The sequence below is a fragment of the Tinamus guttatus genome, unplaced genomic scaffold (assembly GCF_059628265.1).
Source record: "Tinamus guttatus ecotype Peru unplaced genomic scaffold, ASM5962826v1 Tinamus_guttatus_pri_ptg000402l, whole genome shotgun sequence".
Taxonomy (NCBI): domain Eukaryota; kingdom Metazoa; phylum Chordata; class Aves; order Tinamiformes; family Tinamidae; genus Tinamus; species Tinamus guttatus.
The window spans coordinates 2,403,999-2,427,192 of NW_028288936.1; the positions used below are offsets into that span (position 1 = coordinate 2,403,999).

Genomic DNA, 23,194 nt, shown 5'->3' on the forward strand with positions numbered 1-23,194 from the left:
AAAAATGTGAGAAGAAATTATTTTTACACATCAAGGGTTATATATTTTCCATAATGGTAAAAAAAAAAAAAAAAAAAAAAAAAAACCAGTATTTGACAGGTATGTAAAGCATTTAGATTTATAAAACCAACATTAGAGACGACATGAAAAGGGATTCCTTCCTTTCTTTACTCTGAAGTGGGAGATAAGGAGTCATTCCGAATTAGGACCACAGAAGCCCGTAAAACAGCTGGGGCTGGAGGTTACCTCTGCTCATCAGCTGGTCCAAGCTCCTGCCCAGAGCTGGCTCTTTTGCACCAGATGGCTCAGGGCCTCCTGAAGTCGGTCAGGATTTGAACAAGAGCAGGGTCACTCTGCCTGCCCTTTGAACAACATGCCCCAGGACTCGAGCACCCTCAGAGTAAGAGTTTTCATCTTATGGTTAGGCGAAATTGCTACGCTGCAATTTGTGCCTGTTGCTCCTCTTTGTCCTTTCCCTGGGCTCCACTAAGAGAAGCCTGGCTCAGTCTCCTCAGTCACTTCCCATGGGATGTTTGCACCTCCTACGACCTGCTCACAGCACTCTAAGACCTCCCAGGAGGCTCTCAGCCTCCTCATCCCCCCTGGGTATATTCCTGGTTCTTGGCCAGCTTGGGGCCACCTATGACTTCCACACTCTTCTCCAAAAATCTGCTCTCCAGCAAGCGAGTTCCCAGCCTGTCTGGGTGCACACAGTTACTTCCCTCCCCAGGGGAAGGGTTTCCCTTTGCCCAAGGTCAGCAGGTTCCTCTGCCCATTTCTCCAGCCTCTCAATGTCCCTTGGGACAGTAGCACAGCCTTCTAGCTTAGCAAGCTCTCCCCATGATCCAAGTGCACTGCAAACTTCCTGGTTTGATCCTCATTACCAAGACTGGCCCCCACTACCAAGGCCTGGGGTACTCCACTGCTGAGAGGCCTCCAGGTGGAGGGACTGCCACGCGCCACAACCCTTCGAGGCCAGCAGTTCTGCTACTTTTCTAGACCGTACTTCATCGCTTTACCACTGAGGGCATTACAGGGGACAGTGTCAAAAGCCCTGACGAAGCCCTGACGAAGCCAAGAGCAGCAAGAGCAACCACTCTCTAAAGGGCGAGTAAAGGGCTAATGCTCAAAGTGCCGGCTTGCAGGAACTCCACCGACACGGCAGAAACGCTGGGTGATGTCCAGGGCAGCAAGGTAGGGAACTGGGAAGTCCTATGGAGACAGGGCGGGCTCGCTTCACTAAAAACTGCAACAGTACCAAACTCGCTAAAAAATATGAGACCTCTGGAAAACCTGCCTCGCTGAATAGATAAAAGAATAGTAAGAATGGTAAAAGTACAAGTTGAACATTTCTGTTACTATCAATTCTACTAAATTAGTACCCAAATGCAAAATGGATCAGCATCACTTTACGCACTCACACTATGAACAAAATTTTTTAAAAAATAACAGTCCCAAAGACTAAATGCAACAGCACAGAAAGCAGCCTAACTCTAGACCATTCAAGACAGTTATCACACTCCAAGATGAGTGTGGGTAGCAAACTAATACAGTCCCTTCAGATGATTTGCTTCATGGCCTTAGCTATTTAGCTTAGCCTTTTTTCAGCATTGGTATGACTGCAATAAGGCAATCGGTCTCTTCCTACTATCTGTAGAAAGCATTGGCCAGGCAAGGGGAGACACACAGAGGTGGCCCTTTACTACACAGGAACACAATAAAACTTCAGGCATTGCTGCTGAAAAGAGGGCATGTTCTCCGAATCCTGCCGACAGGCCATGGTAAAACCACCTACTGCAGGGATAGGAAACAAAATGCCAAGGAAAAAAAAAGGGAGGAAAGTTTTTAGACTCTGAACAACTCAAATGTTCACAGTATGACAAGCAAATAGGAAGGAAGTATGCATGAGGAATTCCCACTACATTAAAAAGTAGCACATGACCTTTATAAGGTGAACATTGCTTGATATCTTACACTTTTCACCAGGGAACTCAGCTCCACAAACCTGCATTCAAAGGCAGCACTCAGCATGCGCTATCCATCCAGCATACATGGTAAATATTGGAGCTGGGCATAAAGCGGACTGCTCAGCAGCCTTGGCTAGCTAAATAAACTCCTTTTCCAAAAAGTACAGCAGACTGGAGTCCTGGGATTCAGCGTTACGTATCAGGTCTTTTGATCTTCTCCAGTACAGATTTTCCAGGTCCCTCAATTACCTCACAGTTTGCTTTCTCCATAGATTTTTAGTAGGAATAAAAGCGAAAATAATGGCAATCTTGAGAACTTTGCAAAAGAGCAAGAAGAATCCCTTTATTCTACAGATAATTTTCCTCCCTTTTCATGTCAGTGAGCATTACCAAATAGCCTGCTACTGTTTGAAAACACACTAGGACAACACAGTTCAAACAAGCTTGTGACTGTCCTCTTCCCCCTCTTCATGATTTCCAAAATTTAGCTTTTATTTTTGATTCATCCCTTTCTTTTATTCCACAGAGCTTCTATGGTTACTTCCTGATCAAGGTTCTTACTTACCTAGATGCACAAGAACTATTTATCAAAAGTGCTCCAGTTGCTGGATGTATGAACTTCTCCAGGGATTGTTCACACATACACTCACATTGTTAGTATATGAAGAAATCATCATATCCACATTTCCAATACTAGAATCTCAGTCTTTCAAATAAACAGCTCTAGGATCATTCTGACAAGCAGTGCAACATCATGGATGCATTCACTATAGCATTGCATCTACTAGAGTTAGATCTTTGCAGATGTTGAAAATAGGAAGTGACACAGTAGGGTATTAAATATTCTTTACATATTTCTGAGCATTAATGAGAATAAGGATGAACATGTTTGCACACACACAAAAATATGAACTTACAAAATAGTTGTTTTCTTTATCATTTTCACGGACTAACATTTGCAGACACTCTCAGTGTAATCATACAAACACTGTCTGCAAAGTACGCCAGAAGACAGTTTGGTCCTGTTCCCTCTCAGGAAGGACACCACTCAGGGCTATTTCTAGTTGAGTCCTCAAGCTGCCAAGAACAGGGATTCCATATTTTGGCAGCCTGCTGCACTGCTCTCCTAGCAGAGAAGTTTTTCCTGGTGTCTGACCTGAACCTCTCAAGTTGCTATATGGGACGACTACCACTTGTTATATCTTTTGGCAACCTCAGAAACCCCAGTACTGTGATGCTTGCCTTTCAAATAGTTGTAGGCAGCTTATTCGATCATCCCTAAGCCTTCTCTTCACCAGACTGTACAAAGCCAATTCCCTCAGCCTTTCCACATAGTCAAAGTGTCTCTCTCTAGTAGCCCTGTGCTGGTGCTCTGCCATTCTCTCCACAATCCTCTGGATGGGTAATACGGAAAAAGAGTGAATTACTCATTAGGCTATCTCCGGCTTCCGTTAGCGGACATTTTACCCTAGAAGTTCCTTATGTAAAGTTCCTTGTAAAATCCCTCTTATTATCCTTAATCGTTCTTGCTTGTCTTAGCCCCATATGCCTCACTACCCCAGCAATTCTGACACACTTTTTTGCTGCCTGTCCCTGCTTCCCCTCTCACACATGTTTTTTTTTGAGCACAAGTTGAGCTGATATGTAATTTTACAAACTCAATGCATTCAAAACACTAAGGCATAAGCAGGCATCCTAAAAAAAAGAAAATTAAAAAACAGGAACACAGAGTAAAAACGTGCTGCAAGATAAACAAGGCTCAGTGCACGGGCACAGTTCTCTAGTCCTTTGATAAGAATACATATGACAACTTTCATCCATCTTTGAAATAATTCCTGCTTAAGATTTTAAGCAGTGTCACGATACTGTAATTTCACTATAAAATCAGGAAAATACCTTTGAATAACGAAGCAAGAGTATTTCTCACGCATTTGGACACATTTTCCTTTTCTGCAAAGTTATGTTAGAATATTAACACAGTACAGATGCTTCTAGAGCTTCCTTAATGAGCTATAATTGGTTACTAAAATAATAATTGCAAAAGATTTAGCGCATTAAGCCTTCTTGTAGCCTACTGGGAGCATGTGAAATCCCTAAGCACCATTCTATATCAAATATTTTTAAAACCAAAGGTTATTTATTTCATTCAGTCTGTTACAATTAGTATTAAAAATCGTTAGTGAAACAAAATAGGACAAAAAGAGCATCCAAGTCACACATAAAATAACTTTGGCCTAGAAGAGTCCAATTACAAAATACATGCTCATTAAAAAATAGGCAGGTTTAAAATATCTATGCAGACATAATTCTTGGCAAAATGACCTTTTTCGAGGACTTGCTAATTTTGAAGTCGCAGGCAGGTATGAACAGCTGCCAATGAATGTGCAGTGCATTAACAGCCACCAGTGCTGCATAACCTTCAACTGCCTGCTCTTTTCACACTTTTCTAACTAAGCTTTCACTCTCCTCATACTGCTCTGTTGACATATGCCAAAAATAAAATACTGCTGAAAGAAATATCACACAAAGAAGAGGAAACCCTAAAACCAATACTTGCCTTTTCTTTATGAGTAGGACAAAGTAAAAACGAATCATCGCTTCATAGAAATAACAGAAAATATCTACTTGGTCATCTGTCTGACCCATGACATCTTGCAAGATAAAAGGTTAAATGTATTTCGCCTTTTTCCACGTTCGTTTAAAATAGACAACATGTAATTATTGACATAGCTTTCCCCCCCCCCAGTTACTCACAATGCACTGGAAATTGCCCCTCCATTTTGGCAAAAGCAAAACGCATGCAAATCACAAAATGATTAACGTAGAAGTGCAATTTAGTATCAGAAAATGCAAAAAATTAGTAGGATATAATAAATTCAAGATAAAGCACCTCTCAGCTTTTTTGAAACTTTTCCAGTCCTCATACAATAAATGAGACATAAAAGACTGCTTACTGTGATACTGGAGGCTGTTCTGCTTATATAGATGCATAGCATATATCAGAAGAAAAATCACATTTCTCAGTAATTACTCAGAGAGCATCACTTATAAAAAGCTAACCTAATTGCTCTAGCTTCAAATGGTGAAAGGAATGCTGCTGAAGAGTATTTTTGAAAATGCCAATACGATGAATGGTAATAAAAACATGGAAGGCAATCTGCATTCAGAAGTATTCGCCAGCTAGTTATGTAACAGTTAACTTTGATGATTTCTCATTCACTGTTCTTATGTTTAACCATAAACAGACAAACAGATACACTAAAAGCTATTTCCTATTTTCATGTACATTACAAGCAGTAAGACTTGAAACTGTTCCTATGCCTTAAAAAATTACTGGCAAAGAGATTATTTGGGTGTTTTTGAACCAAAACAGGAACAGAGCACTTGAGGCACAGTTGCATCACGCAGAAGAGCCCCCCAGGAGACAAACACATTAACGAGCTCTGGATTCAGCTGCCCTGCTGTCCTGATGGGGCTTCACTGCTTCCACTTCCAACTCATTCCATACCACTGCAGTGATTTCTGGGCATAGGTGTGTACATTACAAAGAAGTGCTTTCCTTCCTGACATGTAGCAAGTAAATTTCTAACCTATAAAATACTGAAAATTCAGCTGGGTCAGTAGGTAAGCAACACTGTCTATCCAGACCTGCTTTGAGCCACGGTTAGACACAACCATCTCCAGAGCAGTCTTCCAAGCTATGTTATTCTGTGATTCTCAACCAGTGTCTCTTTAGCTGCTTGGTCTTCTTCCTCTGCACTACCTTATGAGGTAAACTCTCACAATCAATATAGAAAGCAGTAGAAAATAATCACCTTTATTAGGAAGATCAAATCTATGTCTAAACTAAAATATACTAAAAAAGGGTTTTTTCTTACTCTTCATTCCCAAACCCATTCAAAAAAAAAAAAAAAAAAAAAAAAACCAAACTTTAAAGACCTTATATTCTATACACTCCTGAGAGAGGTAGGCTTTTTCAACTGCATTGTCGAGCACTATTGGCTCGTATTTTCAGCTCTCTCCATAACCCCATTTAATAAGTAAATGGGCTCCATTCAGCAGGGATGGAGTGGCAGTTTTCTAGAAAGAACATAAAACATAAAAATATAAAATAAGGCAAGCACATATTCTGAATACTGTGATTTGGAATATGATGAGTTTCGTTCATAAAGCAACTTACCAACTTTGCACTTAATATGAAAAAGGTTTTCAAAAAAGCTATAGGTATTTTTCTATTACCTCTCAGAAGCAGCAATGCCAGCCATATTATTTTTTCATACAATTTAAGTTAAGATTTCTATTAAACTGAAAGTTAATCTGTTTTATCTGTATGAAAGAACACATTTATGCTTTCTGTTTATGCTACCTGAGGTGATTGAGCAGAGGTTGTAGTCTCTCATCAGACTGTATGGAAGGTAGTGATCGTGCTGTCAGCTAGAAGAAAGCAGAAATTCAATTAATAAAATATTATCTTCAAAAATTATTAGCATACAGCAGGAATGATATAAGAAATTACTCAATGTTATTACTTTTTGCAGCATTGGGTAAGACTTTCTTCTATTAAAATACGTACAGCCCTTTAGAACCTGAAATTTATATATACATATTGAAAATGTTAACAGTTATAAGAATTTTATTAAATTAAAAAAATGATATTAATTAAATAGCAAAGCATCTTATAAAGCTGTTTACTTTATTCAAAACATACTTGGACGTGTTCTACCAAAGCCTACTTGCAATGGCATAATGTAAATGTAGTTCATTGAGCCTTATAATATTTACATAGGATAAATTTACGTAATATTTGACACTATCTAACTCTTGATATTGACAAGCCTCCTTGTAGCAGGGTGCTGCCCTTGTTCTTATAGCTATGTCATGTCTATTTAAAATATTACTGTTTTGAAAAAAATCTTTACTGTTCTTTAAAGCAACAAGTACACGTCACGCTACTATGGAACAGTAGCTAAACAGTTATAAGCAAGTTTTACAACCCACGAAGAATTATGTACCAGAAAAAAACCTGTGCCTAGTGGTTTGTCATGAGGCTTTTATTTATAACCGTGAGAAATTCTGTGCCAAACTCTATTGTATAAATCTACTGTATAGATAAGGCCTTCATTTCATCTGTACAAGGTACAGAACAAAAGAACCATCTTACCAGAGAAAAAGCAATAAGATGCTCTCCAATAAGTTACATGTGCAAAAGCCATCAAAATACTGTCAAGAACAGAGCACAGCTCCAGCTCTCTAATCATGCTGAAGCAGTTTAATTTGCAGGCAATACTAAACACCGCAGAGCTGAGAAATTTCCAGTTCTGAGGCCCAGAGGACACAAAGGCTGGGCAGAGCAAGCAGCAAACAAGACCATGCAGACATCCTCGAGCTAATAAAAAGCTGTGAGGTGTGAAGCAGCTTGCTAAACAAAACTAGGCACCATGTATCAGTATCACACAGCATTTCAACTGGGGAGAGCAGGGAGAATATTAAGCAAGAGGAGGAAGCAAAGCAGTGAATTAACTGTAGGCCTAGACAGGTTTTTGTAAAAACTGTTTTGTGTAAAAACAGAAACTACAGCAGTTTTAAGTGTTTGACTTCATGCTAGTTAGTCCCAGGCCTACCAGGTGCCTCTTGGTAATTTGGAAGAAGAGGGAAGTCACCTCTCTGCAATCACATAGAAGTGTAAAAGCAAGACGAGAAGTTTTTCTCTTTACGAGCTGTATGCAGCACTTGTGTTTCTAGTGGGCACTGTGCGGCATTACTGGCTCTTAGGAAACCAACAGAACAACATGCTCATATGGCACTGGGATGGCAGCAACCTGAGATCATACGAAGGAGGCAGAGACTGGACGACCATATGAATATCAAAATAATTGAAGATTTAGCAGGGGTATTTCAAACAATAAGCAAGGTAAAAAAATGAGAAGTCACCGGTGGACGTCTAAGATTTGTTCTGCTCCTCCCCAATACAGAAGTGAGGCCAGCCCATTAAACAGCCCATTACTGAAGATTTAGTATCTTCTCTAAAAAGAGAAGAGCAAGACTGCCACCAAGCCTGATGTTAAGCAGCAGCTCCACATTATCAGGAAAGGAATGACATTTTTATGTACAGCAATTACGAACAAGATTATTGTGGCTCAATTAACTTGTCTCAGTTCTTTACGAGTGTGTAAATTTTTTGATTTTCAGGTTACGATGTAGGAGCTATTTTTTCCTCCAAGTGTTTTTTCCAGGGGGGAAATAAAGTGAATTTTTATTTTTACAAAGGGCTTACTTTCTAGATGAGATGTCCTAATTAGCTGTGTTCTGCAAGATTTTAATATGTCGTCAAACCATGTGAGATTTTTTGTTAATAATTCATATTGAATATTTAGCAAGAACACCATGCAAAGCTTACGAGGGCGCAGAAAGAAAGGCTTTAAAAGAGGTTACTTTGAGCTGAGGCAGGCTAGTGAGGTATTCCAGGTTCTTTCCACTTTTAATCAGAGGGAAAAAAAAAAATCTTTAGGTGGGTGAATTAGAGAACCTAAAATGTATGCTGTTATGAAGACTATTTCCATATTAACTGGTAAGCACTCCAAGAACAACTGGGAGTTCCTTTAGTCACACTGACCACACACACATCCTCAACCTGTGATTTCCCTGCACACAATTACAAAAGCCCAAGAGTTTGTTTGCTGTTTGTTTTAGGCTCCAGAACCCCCGGGGAGACTGTTCTTCCCATTTCTTTCCTAATTCAAACTGTAAGTAGGCTTAGTGTGATTTTACCTCTTCAGTTCTTTTTGAACCCAAGCCAAGACAACATCATATAGGACTCCTATTTAAAAAGGAAAGGTGAATGATGTACTATGGGTATGACCATAAAAACCTGAAAGATTTTTTAAAAATCCAAAACTAAGCAAAATAAATAAGAAAAAATAAATAAAAATAAGAAGCAAAAATACTTAAACGTTAATCAACTTAAACCCCCTACGAATTACATAAAAAGATGTGATCAATGCATCGAAGTATTTTGACAAGCAAGAAAACTCCAAATACAGATGTGTTAAGAACCCCAGGATGAACATAAACATTTTATGTGCACTAGGCATACAAAAGGATTAACAGACTGTTCTCTGAACTACTGATAGGAGAAAAGATGATTTTTTTTTCTAAAACTTCTTTTTTCTCCCCCATCATTATTTTCACTATTTTACACATATAAATTCTGTCCCAACCTAACCATCCAAAATTGATATATTTTCAGTGCTTTTTTTTAAAGTCACATACAGCCCAAATTATAAAACTTCCCTGTAACAGAGTTTTGCTTATAAGGTATCCAAATATGGATACAAATTCTACTGCAGTCACCATTGTTGGTTACGTGTTTTAATAGGCATTAAAATGATTATGTTAGAAATTTAATCTCTATAAATCCATGCTTATCTCAGAGGTTATTAATGTAAAGTCACTTTATTACACAGTCGATTTTTATTTTATAGTTGCAAATTTCAAGGCCCAGCATCCAGAAAGCTTTAGATTTCCTTTGAAAATGAGCTATCAGATTCACCACTCCATTTCTTCATAATCTTAACTAGCTCTCCCTGATGTAACAAACTCACACATTCCTGGCCTCTTCTTCGTACAAAGATACCCTGGCTTAAAATGCAATTTAGATGTAAGCATCTATGGATTGACAAGTTTAGTTATATGCTATCTTCTTCAAACAGATAGAAATTTAAGGGGATTTGGGGGAAAAAAAAAAAACAGTCATACATATTTTTTCCTGAAAACATATTTCAGCTTGATCATTTCATTATGCCACTCAAGCCACATATATGCTCTGTGTCAGCTGGCATGTGGTAGGTGGGAGATCCTGAAGGATGATAGGGACAAACAGCACAAAAAGTTTAACTGGGGAGAGGACGAGGGGGGAAAGAACCGATTGCTTAATCATTCTGAGTGCATCCGAATGCTTTACATAAAGCTGGCTCTTCTACGTGATTCAATTAAAAAAAGTTTTTCTCACTTCCCCACTAAGCACATGTCTAAACTCACTTCACACAAGATATTCATAAAATTTCAACTTATGCACAGATTTCATAGTATTTTTCTATGTTAACTCATCTTTATCTCATGTAAAACCAAAAATGGCTGCGACTGGACTGTATAAAATTTATTAAAGCTGCTGGCTCTGTCCCACATTACAACACCTCCTCTTGCAGAGCTGAAAGTCTTCACTATCAGCAGAGCCAAGTTTAAAGAAAATGACAAAATTATAATCCAAGGAGAAAAAAATAAAATAAGATCAAGAAAACACAAACTATATGTGTTTGACAAGAAGCTAAGATACATAGGGTCAAAATTACTATTAATGAAGACTTTTAAATACCTTTTTAAAATAAACCTTAATCCCACCTAGACAGAATTATGTTCAGTCCCAAGACTCTCCAGCAATGTAGACAAGAAGCTGCCTCCAAAAGCAGCAAGAATAATCACCACCTTCATTTGAAATTGTATTAATAAGTTTTACAATCTTAGGTATTAAATTTAAAACACTAGTCCAGAGCACATTTTAGGTCCCATCCCCAGAGTGTTAAAATGAAATGCAAGAATACTTTATACTACAATATATACTATTATGCCTCAGTTAAAATTTTCCTAAAATTGCACCTTTTTTTTTTCTATAGATTTTTTTATGCAGCTATTCTTCACTCCACTGCCCCATTACTGGGTTTTAATTTGAAGAGATCACATGCCGATTAATTCATTCTCCGGTTTAGTTTTAACAGCTCTAATTAAGCAAAGTAGTACCAAAAGAACATAACTTAAGGCTTAAAACATAACAACATAACAAAAACATAACAAAGGCTTAAGACCTATTCTTCACCCGCAGAAAAACCTGAAGTAGATGGAAAGTTATTGCATTAGAGTCTAACTACAAGAGAACAGAACACTCCGAAAGCTAAACTCACAGAGAAAAATGAAAAAGAAAAGTGGAAGAGTGACCAAAGCACAAGAGAAATCACAGAAACAAATCTGTAGTTAAGACCGACCAACTTTTGTTACAAAATTTAAGATCAACAGACTACAAAGCCTTGAGAGACCATGAGTTGTAGCTGCACAGTTCTAACAGCACCTTAAATCTCCAAATGAAAGCAAATGAATTTAAAGTAGAACTATTTTCACAAATTTTCAGTCTCTAGGTTAAAACTGCATAGGATCTTAATAACAATAAACCTATGAGGTTTAAAGAGCTCTCTCCTTGTAGTAAATGTGAATTTTCGGCCTCTCTGAAGTCTTCCAGATACCTACTATAGACTCATAGTTGTGTTTGAAACTGGAAGGGAGCTTTAAAAATCATCTGGTCTAGCTTCCCTCCTTTGGTAGGGTCACCTAAAATACTTGGCCAATGCCCTTGTTGAGACAGCTTTTGAATATCCCCAAGGAATATTGTTCTCATATTGCTCATATTGTTTGCTTTCGCCTTTTTTAGTTAACATGTTAGAATGATAACCTTACATGGTGGCCTTATCCACTCTGCTAAAATTATATTCTTTAGTGCTTAACTGCTAAGCAGTCATGAAACCTACTTTGTCAAAAAAAGAAGTTTATATTTCGAAGAAAAGACATTAAAAGTCTGCAAGATCCAACTCAACTGCAGTGTCTCACAGCAAGAAAAAGTGATCGATTCCAAAACATCAACCACCTTACTAATGCTGCAACAAAATGTCACAATGCAAATGCTATGCAGTTAAGGAAGCTGAAATAGGGGAACAATATTTACATGCTGCTATACGGCTCTACCTAGGCAGTTGACATTTTAGTGCTGATCAATTGTCTTTTAAAAAAAAAAAAAAAAAAGTTTGGTTTTTAACCTTTTGCAACATGTTACAAATCTTAAGCAGTATACACTTTTAGTACACAACTTCTATCAAGGCTTTTTCCGGCATTAAAAGTTATTTCAGCAGCAATTGCATGGAATATGCTTGATAAAAACCTAAGCAAACAATATTACATTTATTCTCTGTGAAGTGTTAGCACACACAGCACACATTCTCCATAGGAAAGGAGCTAAGATGTTTTAAAACTATTTAGGTAAAATGTTTGATATTCCAAAGTACTTTTTTTTTTTTTTTTTTTAAAAACACAATACAATTTGTGTAATTTAATGCATTAAAAAAACACTTTGATCTCCATTTCCTTTTTGACTCTTAGTTAGCAGCAGGGAGGTACTGCTTACCACCAACGTTGCTTAAAGCACTATATTTAAAAATTTAAAATCCACAGATAAATATCATTGGTCATTTAGTTTAATCTGTCAAGGGACAGAATTTCCACAGCAGAAGAAACAGATTACAACTGTTAGGAAATTCACTGCTACCATGTTCTAGACACTTACCTAATACTTTAAGAACTTTGAAGAAACTGAACTCTAAGTTCTGTTCAGGGTTTGTCAAAGGCATTCACAATATTTTCCTGCAGCACTTGCCTCTAAAATTAATTGACTTTGGAGTTTTTAACTTTCATATTCCCATTAACATATGAATAGCATTTCTATTGAAGATTAATATTTAGTCTTTAAAGTGAAAATTTTCAATAATTAAACCATGTCTAAATTGGCAAATGAACTGTTTTTCCGGCATCATTATTACATGTGGATATACTCGTTTCACTTGCATATTAGGGTGAATGTATGTAAATTAACTCATCTCTTGTACTTTTTGCATTCTAATATTAAAATGGATTTGACAGCTACCAGGATTCTCATTAGATGTTTTCCCTCACAACAGATTATTAATTCCATCTTTCTTGCAATACTGTATAATGTCTTTTAGAGTTTAATTATATGTAGATTGAAGTAGCCACTTAGAAAGCTACCTTGTCAGCAAAATCTGAGTCTTCTGTTAAATAATACTGTTTTTCCACTGCAGGTTCTTCACTGAAGTCAGTCAGTCTCATCAAAAAGTCTTTAACTATTACAGTACTGAGTTGCCCTTCATCAATAATTTTCTCAACTTGAACGTTTTGCTTTGTTTTGTTCTCAGTCATTTCAGTCATTTTGGCAACTAATACCAGGTATTTGGTATTTTCAAAGCTAAATCAGTAGAGTAGTAGAAAACTGGAAAGTAGAATCATTTACTTTTTGTTTACTACCAGCTTCTAACACTGGCAAATATTTCTACATCTCTTTAATATTGCTTACTCATCATGTGTTGCATGCCAATTTTGTTTTTCTTTTCCCTTGAGTATTTTTGAGAAGATGTTTCTGCTCTTTTTCTGTTGTTGGTGGGTGCTTTTTTGTGTTTTTTTTTTTTGTCTTTCACCTATTTTCACAAGTATTTATTCATTTATTCTGGTCTTCCAATAGCATGAAATCGATTCTTCAGTTTTGGTCAGAGTTGTCATTTTAATTAACCTGCTCCAATTTTGCATCATTTAGGCAGAGGAAGAGACAGTGTGGAACACTGAAAAGGCAGTGACTTCTTCCAAATTTTGAGCGAGTTACACACGCTACTTCCTGCACACACACCATTCCTATCATTCACGGAAAGGAAATTACAGAGACCAACATCCCTGCATAATTTATTAAAAGATACTAGCCAATTCCAGAGAAAGCAATTACTAAAAAGCGTGAAGGATTAAATATCGCACCATTAAGTACCTTCAAGAAGTCACTCTCAAACCACGGCAGATTTTCCACCACAAACATCTCACACAGCGTAACACTAATGCTATATTCTACTGCACCAAAACTGCCTTAAAAAACAACACTTCTCCAGCACCAGACACTATATGCAGTTAAAAAAAGAAGAAACTGGCATTTACATGTCCTTCTATCAGTTAGTTCAATTAAATCTCATTTCACCTCAGTGACCATTCTTACTACATAGCTTCAACTATTGTCCTTCAAAGTAGACCATCATAAAAATCTTAAATAAAAAGGGAAGGTATTATGCAGGTATCATTAATTTTGATAAGCCTTATTAACCAGGCAGCACGTTATTCAAAAGGATTTGCAGAAACAACTAGGCCTGCCATGTCGACGGCCTGCAGTAGAACCAGGATTTTGTTGCTGTTAAAAAGAGAAAAGATGTTTCATATACTTAATAGGATTTTACTTTTGGGAATCAAAGTTACTTGGTCTCATAGCAGCTTACTACTGTATTCAAATTTTCCATAACTGTCAACATCTGATTATGTTGAGAATCCCATGCAAAAGCTGTCCCAGATTTCTCAGTAATTTAGCTTATACTAGTTTAAGAACTTGTTATTGCTACAATTTGTAAATTAAAAACAATCTGACTTGTATGTTACTATGATGAAATACTTCTGTTTAGTTGCACATATTTTACAAAATTGGTTTTTTTTTTTTAAGAGGCAAAATCAGATATTTCAGAGCCCCTCTTGCTAGCCTGCAGGAGAGTTCTAAGCCCTCGCTTCCCATAAACTCAAGTACCAGTGATTATATTCTTATCTGTAGTGAATAACTGAACACGAGAGGTCCTTACATTTCTTGCTTCTGAGTCTACTTATCAGCATTTTTCAAATATTTTACTTAATCTCAACTCTCAGCTGTAAGCAATGGCAATGACATTTCCACAAACTACAGGTACACGCTAGTGTTTATGCATTTTCTTTCCCAAAGAAAGAACACTTTTCTACCAGAAAGAAAAGGACACACACATTAAGGAAAAAAAAATCACCAGGAATGATACCAATATGCAATTTTTAAATTTGACTGAGTTTGCCAGTATTACATATATTACTCCTGAATAAAAACAGTCTAACATAAGAAACCTTCCCTCCAGGCCTCAAGTTCATGAAGCTGAAAACCAAGTCAAAAAGATCACATTACTTATGTGAGCACTAATAATGATCACATTAAGAGAAATTAAGAGAAAAATGAATGTTTATAGATGAGGTAAAGGAACACAAACAGGAAGAAACCCTTGGGCAAGCTGGGTCTACGCTGGTATGAAACTTCCATGGCAGCTCCTGGAGCAGGAGGACACACACAGAGATTGTTTCACCACTCAGTTGAGCAGAGATCCAAGGATCTTTGAGCATGGGAACAGCAAGACATGAACATCAGAAAACCAGTTGTGGACAACAACATCTTCCTGATCCCTGAGTTAAAGGGCATTTCTCTTGAATTAATGGCCTGGCTTGCTGAAATTCCCCCTGCATGCACCACTACTGCAGTGGCATGTAAAGAATGGGGTATCCTAATGAATAAGTACTTGCATCCTACCAAGGAGCCGTCTTTTTGGAAAATACGTGGCATAGAAGAGAGATGGAATAAACTCTACAAACGGACAATTCTCACTCGTTTCATGAGTACCACATATGTGCATACTATTAGATAAATATATTTTTAGCATCTTTTTATCTTATGTTAGTTTTCTCTTCTCCCCTCTCTATCATTAAGGAAAATTTGTATCCATTTTTGTGGCATCTTAGCTTATACTGAGGACACAAGAACACAATTATGTCTTCTTAAGAAGAAATAAGACTACCAATTAATTTTGTAATAGGCCTGTAAATAATCAGCAGATGTTTAAGTCTCTTTTGACCATCCATTCTGCCAGATTTAAACCAGCAAAATCCTAACTAACATTACAATTCAGCTGAGGAAAGTAGTTTAAAAGTATGAATTTATAAAAGCCAAGATGTAGAGCTAAAACAAATAGAGGACTTGTTAATGTTTCATTTCTGTCACATTTCTACATCTGCCTGTAAACCCAGTTTGATTTTTGCATAGCAGGGGAGAAGACCAGATTTCATGGTCTTTAAAAAAAGTTTATGCACAGCATAGCAATATTGAAATACTACTCCTGCTTTACAGATGTAAAGCATTAGAGGCATCCCTCTTCCTATTGCTTTTCTATCTAACGTCCAGTTTTGTCTAACTAGGGATTAAGTGAAGAACAGGGATGAACATGCACTATTTCATGTGTCCTCATGAAACCCTCCTTGCTCACACACACTCAAATATACATTTAACCCTGAACCCAAAAGCCAAAGACCCTTCAGGAAAGGGAAGCTAGAGGGGCACAGAGAACTAACCCAAAACAGTCTTCCTCAAGAAAGTTTTATATAGAAGCTGGCAATCCATTTCTTCTCAAATGGAAAATGCAAGCAATGCAACCCTTTCCTAAGGCTAGTACTATGAAAATCAGAAAACATTTAATACCATCACAACATCGGATCTTCAGCTTCCTTTCTCCATCAGGACCGTAACTAATACAGCCTCTCAGAGGAAGTCAATTCTCTATTAAGTTAAGAAGGCCCAAAGCAAGTAAGTAGCATGAAAGCTGTTGGTACAATTTTCCTAGAGAAAATGAGGCTAGAGCGAGGCTCTTTATGGTCATTTTCATAACATTATTATTAACTTTTGACCTACTGTTCCAGATTCTTATCTCTTTCAAATATGAGTTTGACCAAGTCCTGATGTGTTTCATGGCAATCTAGAACACCAGAGACTCAAGGTGTTATGATAGCTCAAACACAAGAAAAGCTTCAGAGCTGAGCTTATTAAACTTTAGATTATCAAACAGAAAAAAAAAATCACAGGAAACTACCTTCCTGCTTGGATGACAATATAATTAAAAAGTCAAGCAGACAAATATAGAATAATTAACTATCACAGGAGTTGTGGGTATTACTTTTCAAGGACAAATTTTAAAAACAGAACACTAGCAAGCTGGAACACACCATAAACTGCAAGATCATGATGCTCACTAGCCTGTGTATTTTAAGACTATCAGCTGTCCAAAAGAAAGCCTGAAAGTCGCTCTTATTATCCAGTATCTCTGACTTACTGTGAGAGAACTAATGAAAAAGTTAGCCCTTGAAGGGAAACATGCAGGTAACCGCAACATGATGGCTCTAAAAAGAGAGTCCAGTCCAGAAAGCAAGAGCGTAGAGGGCACGAGGCTGGAAGCCAGCTGAGTGCACCAGGGAGCTCCTACTGCTCCATGGAGCCTGCTTCAGCAGGGCAGCACAGGAGCTGCCAAGGCCTGAAGGCCCTCAGCTGCTCACAACTCGGGTGCTGGGGCAGCCGGAGGATCACAAGGGAGACAGATCAAATAGAAAAGGGGAGAGGGGCTTTTCAGAAAAGTCAGAAACATCAACAATGAAGAAAATGTTTTCTCCAGTGGTTAAAAGTCACATGTGAAAAACTCCACTCAAATTTGCTTATGAAATTTAGCTCTTTCCACACACATTTGTGATCTCACAGAAAGTTACCTGGGGACAAGGACAAGAAGGTTACTGAGGTTGAGAAGACAAAGCTTCTTTCGAACATGTGCAGGAGGCAACTAAAAAGATTAAGGGAAAACGGAAAACAAGTCTGATAAAATGCCAAAGCAAATTACGGTCACCCCCCATGGCACACACAGTGTTGGTTTAGGAAGCAAGGCTTAATGGGAAATTATTTGTCTAAAAGTTTATCTATGCTCTTTAAGGTCAACTCAATAAATCAGAATGGAAGGACACCTATAAGAACAATAACTTCTTTTTATTTCAAACTTTCTGCACCTAACACATTTAACCACTGACAAATGAAAAGAGCTGTATATTGTCAAGGCTTGAGACTTGTCTGGAAGTATCACTCAGAACAAGACCTTGACTATACATGCCCAGCTGTTACTCATTGCAAGATTCAAATATGCACTGGGAAAACAAGGAAAGCATAGAAAATTATTAGGGGGAAGGCTTGTCCCAAAACCTCTGGAAAACATCTGGCCTGTTCAAGCACACACAGAACAAAAGCAAGCAAATACAGAGGAGCTGTTAAGACTTTTCAATCCTTAGAAAACACTTGCATCAAAGCCAAAAGACGATAGCAACCCAAAAATAACAACTTCAAGTGGGCTTTAGATGAGAAGTCAAAGAGATTAGCACAACCAAACAGGCCAGCTTATGCCAAGCATTTAAATTAGAAACAATAACAGCAAAAAGTAACAGCCTGGGGTGGAAGGAGGGGACACCTCCACAACACCCAACACTACAAAAAGTTGACTTCAAAGAAGAGGGGAAGGGGAAGAAAATAAATAAATAAATAAATTTCACTATGCAAGGAAAGACCCACGAGCTGGAGGGGCCTGTTCCAAGGCCATGGCGCCAGTTACAGCTAGACCAGAGGGCCAGAAGGTTTGTTTGGTGCAAGTCTGGTTTTCACTGAACACGAAAGAGCAGAGTTATCACTTCACCTACACACTGGAACTACTTCCTTGTTATCTGTCACTTTCTCCCTTTTTCTTTTATCTTCTGCTTCCTTTAAAAGCCCTCTTTTTTGGCCCCAGCAAATAAAAATTCTGGGTAAATACACCTTCAAATCTTCTTAAATCACCCCTACAGTTATAGGAAACTGTTTCACCCATGCAGCAATAAAAATTATTAAAGAATTCTTCTACTCACAGGCATCATTTAGGAAAATCCTTATTTCACATTCATGCTTGTATATTTGGAAACAATCATGAACAAGGAGAACCATGGACAGAGTAAGGCAGAGCTGCTCATTTTATCTTCCAAGGCAAGTGCTAAGGAATGTGAAGTGGTACTAAGAGATTGCTTATTCAGAATACAAAATGTATTCTTCGGTCTACACACTTGGGCAAAACTCCGATGCTGTGTTCCAAAAAAGTAGCAAGTGATTAAGCAAAGCATCTCAGGGTGTAATTAAAGTTATTTAAAAGAGCCTGTTTAAATTTTGTAGTTTAGCAAATGCTTAGAAATAAGAATCAGATTTTCATATCTGCTTTCAATAAAAAACCCAACTTTTTAAAATATCCAGTCCTAACAGACAATCACAATACTTCTTAAACACATTGAAGAAAAAAGGAATTTTAGTCACTATACTTAAAGAAATTTAAGTTTATGTCAGAAAAAAACAGGAACTTGAGGTTTAGCTTGAGATAGTCTTTGTGTCTTGTCTTCCCTAGATTACTCAAACGACGTATACTGAGCTCCACGATTCGAACACAAAATTAGTCTCCTCCACAATGACAGCTTGACTGCTGCAGTGATACTCCAACTCAGTGATTATACTGGGAGGTCTGTTACTTTATCCTAAATCAGCATTTGCTCTCAATTCAAGTTTTAGAGAATAAACTACAATGCCTCTATGTACAGATTTACAACATATTTTATACTATACTTTGGTTAGCGACTTAAAGCATTTAAATTCACTGTAAAATACAGAAAAAAACCAACAATTTTTAAGTAACTCAAGAAAACATTTCTATAGGAAAACCTCACAGGAAATATTTTACTATTAGCTTTTGAAACTTAGAACACCTTTTCACTAACTTGCACACTGCAGTTCTACGATTGGTTTAGATGGGCTTCATGTACCAAAGACATTCCATTTCGCTGGGCAGCTAGAAAGTAATAATTTTAATAAACAGTTAGGTAAGTATACCTGGCACTGCCCTTCTGGATAAAGGGCTTTGGTTTCAGATCAGCAGTGGAATGAGAAATCAAATTCTCTCAAGCACTCAAAGTACCTTCAGATACCATGTTACTTGAATCCACATGGTATAGGTTTCTTTGCTCATTGCAGAATTAGGTTTGTTGCCAGGCCTGGGCAGAAAGGCCTGACAGTAAGCAGAACTCAAGTAGGACAGAGGTCTCCAGGAAATAAGATTCCAATATTAACATTTAATTTGTAAGCTGCCTTAGTAAGGTGATTCCAAACCTTGCTATTTCTCCTCCTCGAACCACCAGAATATCCTGGTTTTCTAGCAGCTCAAGAGAAGTTGTTAATGCACATGGAAATATAGATGGCTTTAGAGAGGCAGTACATCAAACACTGACTGCAGCAATTATCTGCAAAATTCTTGTGTGTGTCCAGGCAGCAAAGCCACCAATGACGACCATATTTGTACGCAAACAGCTCAGTACAACACAGTTACAACTGCAGAGCTTTTGCAAACTCTACTCTTAAGACCCCTTTCTCCAACCACCCCCCTCACTGCAAGTCCAGATAGAGGACCATGGAGTTCAGGTCAGGGAGAAAAAAAAATAAAAATAAAAAGAAGGCTCAGAACTGGAAGTATGAATGTTAAACAGTCTCCCTGGAAATTTTAGACATAACCTTGTGATAATAGCTAAAGCCCGAAGCAGCTTTACATCTCTACAGGAAGCCTGACATGCAATTTCATAGCTGTGCTGACAAAGGAAAAATCCGAGATTGGTAACAGTATCACCATGATTCCAGAGCATCAAAAGTCTGAGCTCTTCCTACAAAACAAATACAATATCCACCTGAATAAACTCTACCTTCAGAGACCCAGTAAACTATGTTTGTAGGAAAGCCAAGTACATAAAAGGAAATCATCAACCATTTGAAGAAAACGAGTTAGAATCCTAACTAGTTTTAGGTTAGGTGTGAGGAATACAGCAGTGTCAAGGTCAATAGAAAACTGAAAAAGAACGTGTCATCACTCACTGCTAATGATACATCAGTAGTGATGACTGTGGATCACCGGGTATCTCAGCTTATAGAAGAAATATAAACGCCTTGGAAGATGCCCCCAAGGTCTAAGAATCTAAGAAATAAAAATAAATAATAAAAAAGGCAACATTTCCAAGATAGATAGGTAGCTAGTTAATAACCATTTCCATTTTATGCATTGAAAAGAGAATGCCATTTGGATAGTAGATAGATCAGTATCAGCTAAAAAACTGACCTAAGAGAAAGGCTTGCTGATCTTAAAGATAAGTCTTATAATGCAGAGGACTAGGAAGGAAGAAAAAATGCCCACTAGTGAAAAGGAATGACACTGTGAAAATATTAACCCTAAGCCACTAAGGAGAACAAATGAGAACAGGTATTGACAGTAAAACATTAATTGGGAAAAATCAGACAAAAATAAGACAAAGAAAAAGAGAGAAAGAAAACAGCACTAGTCATTTATCATATTTGATTTGAGGCTAAACCTTATAGAAGGAGGCTCATTACTAGAATATTAATGTAAGTATTCATAACACCAACTAGACAAGAAAGTGTTACCTGCACTTCAGACACCGAAAACCTGAATTGTACAAAGGAATATGTGCTAGACAAGACTGGAAAACAGAATGATAACACAAATAGATAAAAACAGATAAACAGCTGTGAACAGAACAGGCAAGAGCAAAGACAGCTGCTAAAAAAATCTGCAGAATTTGTGAATGTTGAGCATTTCTTATTCCTATACTGTCAGAGACAGAAAAAAATACTCAAGCAACTAAAAGCTAATGGCATTTAATTCCAGTGTTTATGTGCATTTGGCATCTACTAGAGAAATAAACTCAAAGCCTTAACAAACTGACCCCAAAATGCCTCGGTCATGCTATACTGTATCCAAACCATCACATTCCTCAGAATTAAGAGCTCAATCCCGTCACCTTCTCCTCCCTACATGAGCACCACTGCTACAGATGTGCACATCACCTCAAAGCTCTCCTGCAGTACCCTCTCACGGCCACAGCCACAAGGTGCAAGCTATAACCTCGGCTATAAGCTCAGCCCGACTCGGGGATATACATATCATATTTTAAGCAATACGTGCAATCTGGGCACAAGCAAGGCTAGATGCAGTAACAAGCCAGAAGCTTCTCCCACACCTCCCTCCCTTAACTCTGTGCTAAGCAGAGTTAGCACCATCAGCGCAGCCTCCAATCCACTTGGAAAATAGGAAGCCCGTGAAGCTGCTCCAAACTCCACACTCATCAGGCAAAAAAACTGCCCAATTAGGCTGCTGGAGATGGGCTGTGGAGCTACTGCAGGCACCTAGAGAGAAGTTCAATACATGACGTTGAGTTTTTAGTGTCTGTTTGTTCTTCTAAAATTCAAAGTCTCTATGAATTCAAACCCAACAGAGGTTAAGCTTTCAAAGAACTCTACAATGCTAGATAAAAACTTGAGACATACCATTAAAAAGGTTAACTTTTTTTTCCATATTTTTCCCCACAGTTTTTATAATTTTTATGTTTTACATTTCCTCATGCAGGCAGCAGAAAAATATAATTGCTACCTCATTTGCAAAAAATCCAAAAACTGCCTAATTTGTTTGCTAAGTGCATTTCCTTTTCAAATTTGCAAAATTACATAGAGATAAATCAGGTCTCAGGCATTTTAATTATCACCGTTATAGATTTAGATATTTAATACAAATGCAAGCTAGAGGTAATTCAATCTTACCTATTTTCTGCCTCAGTCCTTACTGAAGACATTTTCCAGGATTTTATGCTGTAGAGATTATTCAAAGATAAATAAATCAGGAATCTATCAAGAAAGCTCCTCCCATGCAAGTCAATGGAATTTGATGGGAAGTGCCTGAGACTGCCATGAGAGCAGATCTAGAACGGGCCCCTTGCTTGGCACTCACTACCCACTCCGAGAACACTATGTCCAGTTTTGGTGCCCTGGTTCAAGGAAGATCTTCTCAAGCAGAGCAAGGTCAGGGGAGTACGGTGGTCATCTCATCACAGACAAGTCTTTGGGATTTAAATGATGCTCTTCCAGTAAGGTGCAGGGGGCAGCATCAGCCGCTCCAGGCACCACACACAGTTTGCAGAGCTGGAAAGGTGGCTGGCCAGGCAGAGCAGCCCAGTGTGCCCAGTTCTGCTAGAGCCAAGTTCCACCAGCCTTACGTCCTAGTTGCAGTGTAATTAAATCCTGTTTCTAATACTTCTCAAAGACAGCACTGCAGAGATTTCAGTGACAGCATGTACAGACTGCCACTAAGACACAAGTGGGAGCTTTTCTGTAGCACAAACTGGTTTTTGAAAAAAAATGTTCCTTGGGCAGAGACTCTGGCTTACTTTCTTTATCTAGAGCTTTATACATATTTCAAAACAAAGAAGAAAGCTTTGCCTCTTTATTGCAAAATTCTGCTCAAGGATACTGCCCCTAGGAGATGTACCCTAGTTTTCCATTACCAGCACAAGTGATTTCGACATACATTTGGGTATACAGTGAGACCGGCCAGAGTTAGAGCAACACTGACAGCAACAAGCAATTCTAAAAATATTCACTTCATCTATATTTAATGGAAAAATGGAAAAAATAGTTAGAAAGGCATATTGTTACAGTTTAAATAGTTCAAAATACTTTACTTGTGGAATCAGTACAATTAGCGTTTCTTTTCAAGTAGTCTTATAGCAGAATCTGCTTTAAACAAGTCTTAGCATAGGCATTGCCAAGATGAGACCTGTGTAGACTCCAATTCTTAAATATGTGCTACAAATTTTGG

The 23,194-nt window shown here is 37.9% G+C and overlaps 1 protein-coding gene across 1 annotated transcript in view; it reads right to left on the reverse strand.

The window, feature by feature from the left end:
* The window catches only part of PRIM2 (DNA primase subunit 2), an 89,730-nt gene that overhangs the window by 50,176 nt on the left and 16,360 nt on the right, over window positions 1–23,194 (reverse strand). The window contains exon 7 of the mRNA XM_088531224.1: window positions 6,334–6,401. Within this exon, the coding sequence (XP_088387350.1) occupies window positions 6,334–6,401 (68 nt within the window). The remainder of the gene's footprint in view (window positions 1–6,333; window positions 6,402–23,194) is intronic.